Source organism: Patella vulgata, chromosome 2 (assembly GCF_932274485.2).
Source record: "Patella vulgata chromosome 2, xgPatVulg1.2, whole genome shotgun sequence".
In the NCBI taxonomy this organism is placed as follows: Eukaryota; Metazoa; Mollusca; class Gastropoda; family Patellidae; genus Patella; species Patella vulgata.
In genome coordinates, this window is record NC_065880.2 from 6,616,529 (window position 1) to 6,628,380 (window position 11,852).

At 39.9% G+C, this 11,852-nt stretch overlaps 1 protein-coding gene across 1 annotated transcript in view; it reads left to right on the forward strand.

The window, feature by feature from the left end:
• LOC126810237 (F-box/LRR-repeat protein 8) overlaps positions 1 to 10,270 on the forward strand; it is a 39,893-nt gene extending 29,623 nt beyond the window's left edge. The window contains exons 4-11 of the mRNA XM_050535237.2: positions 1,064 to 1,108; positions 2,757 to 2,996; positions 4,582 to 4,884; positions 5,542 to 5,667; positions 6,319 to 6,340; positions 7,769 to 7,935; positions 8,893 to 9,030; positions 9,883 to 10,270. Coding sequence (XP_050391194.1) covers positions 1,064 to 1,108; positions 2,757 to 2,996; positions 4,582 to 4,884; positions 5,542 to 5,667; positions 6,319 to 6,340; positions 7,769 to 7,935; positions 8,893 to 9,030; positions 9,883 to 9,917 — 1,076 coding nt within the window. The 3' untranslated portion in view covers positions 9,918 to 10,270. The remainder of the gene's footprint in view (positions 1 to 1,063; positions 1,109 to 2,756; positions 2,997 to 4,581; positions 4,885 to 5,541; positions 5,668 to 6,318; positions 6,341 to 7,768; positions 7,936 to 8,892; positions 9,031 to 9,882) is intronic.
• The last annotated feature ends 1,582 nt before the right edge of the window (positions 10,271 to 11,852 follow it).

Consider the following 11,852-nt stretch of genomic DNA (forward strand, 5'->3'; position numbering starts at 1 on the left):
CAGGTAGAGTTGTTATATAACCTGCATTCTGGATGATAGGGTGGTTAGCCAATAAAACGGTCTGTTACAGCGAGATTTTGGTGTGAGGTACACGGAACTGTGGGTAAACTACTAGAAACGCCAATGCTGATTGATTAATCAATGTCTGACGTCAATGTCCTACGACCCCTGACACGACCTTCGAGTTTAACTTTTCAGTTCTTCATCTAGTGTAGGCCATCGAAAATGTAAAATATCGAAACGAAATAAATATATAGAGCTGTACTTTAATCAGATTGGTGGTGGGGTGTGGCGGGGTGGTGGGGTGGGGTGTGGCGGGCGGGTGGGGTGGGATTTTTAACGCGTACGCGTAAGATGGTTGATTGAGGAGTCCATCCAACAATCAGTCCACTGAGCATTAGACAATCATTTATTACCCCCAATTAGGTCGAAAAGTAACGTGGGTATGTGATTTTTAAATGACTTATACATAGACCTTATTTTAGTTTGATTGTGTAAGAGACTCCAGCAAACCGGCCCATTTTTCACAAAATAACCCGTCCCACTCGGCAAATAAATCGGCCCATTTGCCTATCTCTGGACTAAGCTCAATGGGTTCTCCCCCGCAGCCCCCCGCCCCCCTTGTTGTGCGCCCGTGATCATCTATCCATAGTCAATCAGCGTATAGCCTACTATTATTACAAAATGAAATGAAATGAAATGGGGGTTAACGTCCTACTGTTCTGCTCCGAACTGGGTTAATGAAGACGGGCATATGTCATACAGTGAGCTATGATGCAAATTTTCCCCAGGCAGTGGCGCTACGGCCTACTCTTATATCGAATTCTGTCAATCAAGGGATCTTTTACGTGCACACAAATTTGTATACGGGACTTCGGTTTTTCGTGCCATCCGAACGACTAGACAGCTGTCCTTGCCAGGCCCTCCGTCTTGCATCACTGACAAGGGGGAACTATTATTAGAGACCACACCTACCCGAATCCTTGCTTGTCAAGAACAGGTGGACAGCATCAGAAATAGCTCGGATATTTTAATGACATGTTTTTAAATGTTATTCTTTTAGGTATTGATCAAAACATAACAGCTTCATGTAGTTGTTATTTACCCGGTGAGTAATCTCCCCTTGTTGTCATTTAGTAATATCCCCTTGTTGTCAATTAGTAATCTCCCTCTGTTGTCAATTAGTAATCGCCCCCTGTTGTCAAGTAGTAATCCCCCCCGCCCCCTATTGGCAGTTAGTAACCCCCCCCCCCCCACTGTTGTCAATTAGTTGTCAATCTCTCTCAATTAAAAATTTCGGAACTGAGTTAAATCAATTTCAACAATATTGACAATCGAGTGAGAAAGGGGATTTCGGGCTAGTACGCATGCACTAACTAACTAAGAATATATCTCAACCAACCAACAGATGATACAATCGTTGTGTTTAATTACGTCACGATTCTATTCACACCACCTCAGTTTTCGGGATTGACAGAACTGTGACGACAAGACTCAATGCCATGCCACTCAGACCTTTCAAATCTTGTTTACACAGCAGTTTTTGAATTCACTTCAAACGTATGGTAATTTTGAATCTATTGGGTGCTGATATTTTGTTTTCTAAACCGAGACTTTTCACCAACTTTTATTCGATTTCCAACTGATAGTGTTGACCCGGATGGATTTGGGTTTGAAGTCCCTTCCAATCGACTAGACACACTGTCCTTGTCATTTCCGATGTTTCCGCCAAAACGTGGACAGTTATTTATATTATTGAGTGCAGGGAGGATATTTTAACGTCCTACTGTTCTGCTCCGACTGGGCTAATGAAGATGGGCATACAGCATACAGTGAGCTACGAGGGAATTTTGTCTGGACAGCGACGCTACGGCCTACTTTTATCTCAAATTCAAGCTGCCAATGGATCTTTTACGTGCACGCCAAAGTGTAAACAGGCCCTTAGTTTTTCGTCCCATCCGAAGGACTGTATTGTCGAACAATCCCGATGAACGATATCGGCTAACGCATGGATCGTATACGGAACTTCTAGGTTAGCGAGCCAAAGTCTTACTCACTGAGCCAGCGTGGCTCCAAACGTACAGGAAAACAAAACCAATGTGGCAAACTACACAGACGTTGCAAGATATAAATACCTGAATATAATAAAGCATAGTGGACATTTACGATATCCTCCCGAATCCATCCACTTGATTTGATACACGTGAATGGATTCCGGGGCAAGCCGTAAGTGTCCACTATACTGTGGGGGGTTGGATGGCCGAATGGTAAGCACGTGCGTGCTGTATCATACGGCTTGTCATTGAGTCAACTGGCGTGGTTTCGAATCCCCGGTTGTACGTGACAAGGAGTAGGGCCGCCTGTCCAATCTCGTGGGTTTTCTCCGGTTCCTCCGGTTTCCCCCCACTGCCAAAGACCCCTACGCGCAAGCGAATTATTGAAATAAAATTTCCCTCCCTCTTTCTCTCTCTGTCTCTGTCTCTCTCTCCACTATACTGTACAGTCCCGTCTAGGCTTGTAATGATACATGTTTCACTCAAATGGAAAACAAAACAATGATTTACATGATAACAGAAATAATGCCACCGATCTTGAAGTGGTCTTCCCCTGAATGACGATAGTCTGCGAATTGACGTCATAAGTTAAAATGTAAACAAATTAAAAATAATAAGGGCGATAATCCAGAAAAGCTAAAATGAATAAATACTTATTTTGTTGAAAGTATTTAATATTCCACCATTGATTCTCTTCTGCAGTTAAACCACTTGTTCATATTAAACCATCGACCGATCCTTATAAGGTAATAGAAGGGGGACAACTCATGTTGACGTGCGTTGTTGATGAATCTAATCCAGTGGTGCCAGCAGATGGCTTCACGTGGATAAAGAATGGCATAGAGATCAAAGGTCACAATACATCTATATATATAATAGAGCAGTTAGAGATGGCAGACAATGGTACCTACACGTGTACGGGTAACAATGGCGTAGACACAGGTAGGTCATTCTACAGTCGGGAATCTTCGGGATTTTACGCATTAAGCCAGCGGATGAGACACTCGGTCGAACCAGGCGAATCACGCTTCGTTATCAATCCGCGGTAAACTGGCACACGCTAGCACGAACTCAGTTACCAAGACGTCAGACACATACGCCATGTACATGTATGTTATGGTAACAATGCGGTTGGAATAATTAAGGAGCAATATTTGAGTACCCATCTAGTCCAGCTGTTGCGATAGCTTTATTAATTGTAATGTTGCGTTTTACTGGAGAGTACAGATTGGTATTATCTGCCTTGTGATGTGTGGCGTTCAAAAGCTGGACACATCGGTGATATGGTGCCATGTGCAAGAGAACACAAACCGGTAAAGCTATAATACAACACACCTCCCAACGTGGTAGGTTTGAGGGATAGCGGTGATGCAGCCATAGATATTTCAATATTTTGGCCCTATTTTGACATGGCATGCTTAGGAGCGAGAGATAAATGGGGTTTAACGTCCACTCGGCACAAACTAGGTCATTTCGGGACTAACATATGGTTCAATTTTATTTAAAAAATTTGCTTGGGCGTAGCGGTCTCTAGCAGTGAGAGAAAATCCGAGGAACCGGGAGACAGGCCACGAGGTTGGACAGGCGACCCTACTTCTTGTCACGTACAACTGGGCAATCGAAACCACGCTAATTGACGCAATGACAGACCGTGTGATACAGCATGTACGTGCTAACCATTCGGCCATCCAACCCTCCTCTCTCATTTAGACGTAGAGATATAATATTAAAAATAAGACAACTTTATAGATTTACTAGTTCTTGATTTATTACATGCACGGTTTCAATATTCTTACAGGTTGTTGTTATAAGTCCTAATTAAGGTTATGTTTTTATTGTAAATTGTGTAGATGTACTATAAGTGTAGGTTGTTGTTGATTATTGCTTGATAACGTTGCATGTAATAAACCAAGAACTAGTAAATCCATAAAGTTGTGTTATAATGAATTTTATTGATAATGTTTAATAAAATTGTATTATACATACCACCTCACACTGTTACCCAGGTATTATTTAATATTGTGTATCTAGCACTGATTTCTTTCACATTTGTTTAATATCAAATCTTTGTTTAACAATTCATAAAAATCGTTTAAAATCACCAAAAATCATCTAATTTGTACTTCTGTCCAGTTTAAAGCTGACTTATTAATTTTGATAATGAGTTTCCAATTTAGAGGTATTTAATTTTCTGATCACTGTTCAAAAATTAATCATTATACATCAGAAATTAATTGGGTTGTTTATATTTTAACAGTGATCAAGAAATTAAACACTTGTAAATTGGACACTCATTATCAAAATTGAATGGTCAGCTTTAAACTGGACAGAAGTATAAATTAAACGATTTATGGTGATTTTAAACAGTTTATAGAAGTTGGCAAACAAAGATCTGATATTAAGCGAATGTGAAAGAAATTAGTGCTAGATACACAAGATTAAATGATACCTGGTTTACAGTGTCAGATCAAGTCAATTCAGCATTGTATCTTGACCTTATTTTATAATGTTTATTGTCTACCACCAGGTATAGACCCAATATTGGTAGATATATTGTATGGACCTATAGTCATCGTATCTACAGACACCGTCACTGTAGCAGTGGGGGGTGAACTGAGAATAACATGTACAGTCCAATCTAATCCACAACCATTCAGTTTAAAATGGTATAAACCAGACGGTACTAGTTCACAGGGTAGAGAATTGGTTATATCTAATTTTCAAAAGAACGACACAGGTGTCTATTCTTGTGAAGCTATTTCAACATTGGTACTAACTAATGGTAGTTCTATAACAAGATCTGACAACAAACCAACGATTGTAAAACTCGGTAAGTTAGCACCAACTATCGATAGTCCTATAGCAACTTCTGATAACAAACCAACTACTGGTGGTCCTATAGCATAATCTGACATCAGACCAACTATTGGTAGCAATATAGCATAATCTGACATCAAACCAACTATTGGTGGTGTCCTATAGCATAATCTGGCAACAGACCAACTACTGGTAGTCATATAGCACAATGACAACAAACCAACTATTGGTGGTGTCATATAGCATAATCTGACAACAAACCAACTACTGGTAGTGTCCTATAGCATAATCTGGCAACAGAACAGCGGTTGTAACACTCGGTAAGTTAGCACCAACGATCGATACTCCTAAAACAAAATCTGACAACTTTTGGTAGTCCTTTAACACAGTCTGCCATCATACCAACTATTGTAGCACTCGTTAAGTTCTCCCAAATAAAAATCAATATTCTAATCTTTTTCGGTTTTTTCGGGCTTTATGGGAATTCGATATGGGAGCACAACGCCTGAAAATCCGATGAACGTACTCGGTCAACACAGGAATGGAACACATCCCCACAAGGTTAGCCAACGTCAAACTCGAAGAACCACCCTTGCTTCCAAAGATAACTGAAAACCTTTATAGAGATCTATATGAAACAAGATCTGTTTTTAAACTTTTACATTTCCAGAACCGGAAGCGTGGGGAGTTAGCGGGACTGTAATTGGTTTATCTGTTGCTTTGAGTTTAATGACTGTGACAGCCATTTTAGCTGGCGTGGCAGTGCTGTACTTAAGAAGAAAGACCAAACGGAAAGGTAGGATTATTCACTTCTAAGCATCTTGTGACGGATCCCAAATACCCGAGTCAATTTTATTAACAGTACACCCCCCCCCTCCCCCCACACACAATATGTTAGTCGTTTACTAATATACAAACTCCCCGAATGAACAGTAATGTCATATGCACAAGGTCGATCAATACCTACGGTTGCCTGGAGCAAATGAAATGAAAGGGGTTGGCTAATGAAGACGGACATACGCCATGTGAGGGACATTTTGCCCGAACAGTGGTGCTATTTCTTACTCTTATATCGAATTCCATTTGTCCAAGTGTAATGTACGTTGATGCCAATTGGACTGGAGCAAGGTTAGTTGATCAACCCGACCAGAAATACCACCACAATACAACAGCACGTAGGGGTCTTTGGCAGTAGATGGAGAGGGACAGGAGGGGCTGGAGAAAAACTACGTGGTTGGGCAGGCTGCCCTACTCCTCGTGCATGATGGGAATCTTATGATACCGCGCGCAAGTCTTAACCACCCCCACCCCCTCACGAGAATTGAATTATGAAGTCATAACATTTCACCGCAGCTGCAAGAGAATTATACATTCAAGATAATGTCTCAAGATGGATGAACGGTCGTCTATATTTTTCTAGCAATTGAAACTTTTACTTGATTTACAGATAGTGAGACAGACATGTACTTGTAAGTTGTCATTTTTGTCATTATATTTTAGCTGTGATGTGTTGTTTATTATTGTATTGTAGCTGTGTTGTGTTGTTTATTATTATATTTTGGCTGTACGGTGTTGTTTATTATTGTATTTTAGCTGTGCTGTGTTGTTTATTATTATATTTTGTCTGTGTTGTGTTGTTTATTATTGTATTTTAGCTGTATTGTGTTGTTTATTATTATATTTGGCTGTGCTGTGTTGTTTATTATTGTATTTTAGCTGTGCTGTGTTGTTTATTAGTATATTTTGGCTGTGTTGTGTTGTTTATTATTGTATTTTAGCTGTTCTGTGTTGTTTATTATTATATTTGGCTGTGCTGTGTTGTTTATTATTATATTTTGTCTGTGTTTGTGTGTTTATTATTGTATTTTAGCTGTATTGTGTTGTGTTGTGATATATTTTGGCTGTGCTGTGTTGTTTATTAGTATATTTTGGCTGTGCTGTGTTGTTTATTATTGTATTTTAGCTGTGCTGTGTTGTTTATTATTATTATTATATTTTGGCTGTTTTGTGTTGTTTATACTTATATTTTGGCTATGTTGTGTTGTTTATTATTATATTTTAGCTGTGCTGTGTTGTTTATTATTATATTTTGGCTTTTTTGTGTTGTTTATAATTATATTTTGGCTATGTTGTGTTGTTTATTATTATATTTTAGCTGTGCTGTATTTCTATTGCTGTCTTTTAGCTGTGTTGTGTTGTTGTTGTATTTTAGCTGTGGTGTGCTGTAAGTTTGTTATGCTAATTCATTATTATTTTATATGTGTGTGCCAATTTGTAACCTACCTTTAAATTAAATCTTTTTCAGGAAACCGATGTTAATAATACTATTTACATTATAATCATATAGTGGGTAGACATCAGTTTACATCAACTTGTGCTAAGAGTTAACCTACTTTTAAATTAATCATTTTTCAAGAAAGCGTTAATAATATTTTAATCATATCGTCAGAAGACATCAATTTACAATGTACAACGTATTAATCCGATTATAATGCTTTGATTTGTAATGGTACACATTTATCTGATCTGACGAATGAAATCTGATTAAAATACGGATCTATCTTTTATTTCGTTTTTTTTTAACTTTCGATGGCCTACACTACATGAAGATCTGACCGGGAGTACTGGACCCTATGACGTCAGACATTAATTACACAATCAGCGTTGACGTATCTAGTGATTTATCCACAGTTCCGTGCATAGCACGCCAAGAAATCGTCGCAACAGACCATTTCTTTGGCTAATCCCTCACCTCAACCAGAACGCCGGTAATATAACAACTCTTCCAGATCCTAGTGTGGTAAAGACAAGTAAAACGAAAATTTGAACTATATAAAACGAAAGGAAATAGGATCTGTGTTTTGATCAAATTGATGAAGTATGGTATATTATTTCAGACCACCAGTCATAGGACCGCAGGTTATTGGACCACCTCAGATTAATCCACAGATGGCACGAAATCCAGAAGAAGATTATGTTAATGACACGGGTAAAGGTGTATTCCTGAGGCAGATTAATCCACAGATGACACGAAATCCAGAAGAAGATTATGTTAATAACGAAGGTAAAAGTTTATTCCTGCTTGTTTGCTATCTCACTTGAGTCAACTGGCGGGGTTTTGATTCCCCGGTTGTACGTGACAAGGAGTAGGGTCGCCTGTCCAACCTCGTGGGTTTTCTCCGGGTCCTCCGGTTTCCTCCCACTGCTAAAGACCCCTACGCGTAAGCGAATTATTGAAAAAAAAATTAAACCATATGTTAGTCCCGAAATGACCAAGTTTGTGTCGAGTGGACGTTAAACCCCATCTCTCTCTAGGCGGCTACTATCACCTAGTCTGGCACAATATAGCCCGGTTGGTGCTACTGCATTTCATTTACTATCACCGACAGGGATGAAATGAATTGAAATGAGGTTTAACGTCCTACTGTTTTGCCCCTACTGGGCTAATGAAGACGGATATACACCATGCAGTGTCCTACGAGGGAAATTTTGCCAGAACAGCGGCGAAAGGTCTACTCTTTTTTCAAATTCCGATTGTCAAGGGTTCTTTTGCGTGCACGCCAATGTGTACACGGGACCTCGTCTTTTCGTCCCATCCGAACGACTGTTCGTTTCTCCTTGCCAGACCTACCTTAGATAACCTCCGTAATTGCTGATGGAAAGGAAATAAAATGAAACGGAATGGGGTTTAACGTCCTACTGTTCTGCTCCTAAACTGGGCTAATAAAGACGGGCATACGCCATACAGTGTGCTATGAGGGAAATTTTGCTCGGACAGCGGCGCTACGGCCTACTCTTATATCGAATTCCAACTGCCACGGGATCTTTTACGTGCACGCCAATATGTACACGGGACATCGGGGTTTCGTTCCATCTGACGGAAAGGTCGATTGGTGATATATATAATAACTTTCCTATATCAGGTAGACTATATTGGTTATATAAATGTATTAATTGTTCTGTATATTATATCAGGTAGACTATATTGGTTATATATTAATTGTTCTGTATAATATATTAGAAATGTATGAAGATCTAGACCGTGATACAAGACTCGAACCACATCAATCTGTTTATCAAGGATTTCCTAAATATATTAACCAACGAACTAAGTCTAGTAATCAAACATACGACGGAAGCAGAAGATCCACTAACGAAGGTCGGTATAGTACAATCAAATTAATGTTAAACTTACATTATACAAGAGGTAAATCTGCCTATCGCATGTGTTTCTTTGGGCCTAAAATGTTATATAAACTATTAAAGATACATTATGGGAGATTAGATAACGAGATGGCAGTTCTCACTATAATTGTTAACAACTAGATAATGTAAAGGCAATTTGCTGAAAATTCCAGTCAAATTGATCCACTATGAACCGAGAAATAAGCGATCGAAATTTCCGCATAGCCTCGGTCATCATTACTAAAGTCGGTACGACAAAAATCATAGTCTCGATTATTCATTTAATCAGCATGTCATCTTATGTGCCGGATTTTTACTGGATTTGAATAGGATTTACTGCTCAACGCTCATAGATGATTTAATCTAAAAATGGATAATAGAGACTATGTTTTATATCGTACCGACTTTAGTAATAATGATCAAGGCTGGGTCTAAATTTCAAAGGTTAATATCTCGGTTCGCAGTGGAGCAATTGGACTCACATTTTCCACATATTCCCTTTACATTTTCTAATTTTTAACTATTATAATGAAAACTGTCAGCTCTTTATTCAATCTTCCGTAATGTATCTTTAAGCAGCAATAGCAAAAAACGATTTTTATGGTAAATAATCACTGGTTTATTCTAAAAGCAACTCGTTTCAAAAAGTATCCTCTTATCGTTATCAAGCAGCAATCTTTAGTATCATTTCTTGAAGGTTTTAATTTATTATATCATCATCATCATCATCATCATCATCGTCGTCGTCATTGTCATCGCTATCGTCATCATCCATCCTCATCATCATCATCATCATTATTATTATCATTATATTGTTCTGTTTCAGATTCAATCTACGTGAATGACAGTATGATACGATAGAACCACCCGGGAACAGTACAACCAGCCCCAGAGATGGTAACAGTCGACCCCCAGATCCACTCACTGTGTTTGATGGTTCTATTATAGCTTACAATGTCCGTGTTGTGATTATACGTGGTTCGACCTCATCACACCTTATATTTACTTTATCATCAGCATACAAAAATATCTAGAACATGTGCTGAAACTATTCATTTATGTTGTGTGTTTAAATAGTTAAGGATTAACAGCCAACACAATGTTTTGATGATTATGCGCGGTTCGGCCTCGCCTCGCCTTTTATTTAACTATAGCATCGAACAAAATGTGAAATATATAATCTTTATTTTAGGTAATAAAATTGATATCAATTGTGTCCATTTCTTTCAGCCATACATTTCAACGTCTGTCGAACCTGGTGGGTTTTCTCCGGGTGCACCGGTTTTCCCCCACTGCTAAAGATTCCCTACGCGCAAGCGAATTATTGAACCATGTGTTAGTTCCGATATGACCTAGTTTGTGTTGAGTGAACGTTAAACCCATCTCTCTCTCTCTCTCTCTCTCTCTCTCTCTCTCTCTCATGAGTTTCCCCGCCCGGCGTTAGACCTAGTTTGTGTGTCGAGTGGACGTTAAACTCTCTCTCTCTCTCTCGTGAGTTTCCCCGCCCGGCGTTAGACCTAGTTTTTGTGTCGAGTGGACGTTAAACTCTCTCTCTCTCTCTCGTGAGTTTCCCCGCCCGGCGTTAGACCTAGTTTTTGTGTCGAGTGGACGTTAAACTCTCTCTCTCTCATGAGTTTCCCCGCCCGGCGTTAGACCTAGTTTTTGTGTCGAGTGGACGTTAAACTCTCTCTCTCTCTCTCGTGAGTTTCCCCGCCCGGCGTTAGACCTAGTTTTTGTGTCGAGTGGACGTTAAACTCTCTCTCTCTCTCTCGTGAGTTTCCCCGCCCGGCGTTAGACCTAGTTTTTGTGTCGAGTGGACGTTAAACTCTCTCTCTCTCTCTCTCTCTCTCTCTCTCCAACCCCGAGAGTTTCCACGGCCGGCGTTAAATCATCGGGTATGTCTCTCTCTCTCTCTCTCTCTCTCTCTCTCTCTCTCTCTCTCTCGTGAGTTTCCCCGCCCGGCGTTAAATCATCGGGTATGTCCCTGAACCATGGGCGAATTAATGAACCATAATGTGTTGATCCCGAAATGACCTAGTCTCTCTCTCTCTCTGAGTCGATATACAGGACTCGTGAGCAAGTCAAACAACATCCTGGTCAATCTGACTTCACTGGATGTTGTTAATAAGTTGCAAGTCATCTGTATAAAAGTATCTCAGCAGATATATATCTAATTATGTATGCCCTGAATATAGAGTGTGATCTTATTACCGCTGTGTTATAATATATAAACGGAAATGTCTTCAAGTGGTGTACTCAAATTCGTTCAGTTTGGTATTTGAGAGAGCTAGAAAGAGAGAGGTTAGTTGATCAACACGATCGGAAATATCACCAGACGAGTCACATCCACTGTAGGTTAAATACAACAGCACAATAGAAAGATTGTTGACACATCAAACGTCCACTAGATAGAAATCAGATAGTTTCGAGACTAACATATGCTTCGATCTTATTTCAATAATTCGCTTGCTTGTAGGGTTCTGTAGTAGTGGCAGGAACTGGGAAAAACCCACGCAGGCTGGACATCCGTCCCATTCGAATGGCTAGGTCTTCCGTTATGTACGGGGATCACGTGGCTAAGTGGGTAAGACGCTAGCTCGCTAGCCTGGAGGTCGGGTGTTCGATCCCTGCATTGGCCGAGAAAGTTCACCCAGATTTTCCGGCGTGGTTCTCCCTTGTCAGTGATGCAGGACGGAGGGGCTGACAAGGAAAGCTGTCTAGTCGTTCGGATGGGAAGAAAAACCGAGATCCTGCGTACACATTGGCGTGCACGTAAAAGATCCCTTGGGAGTTGGA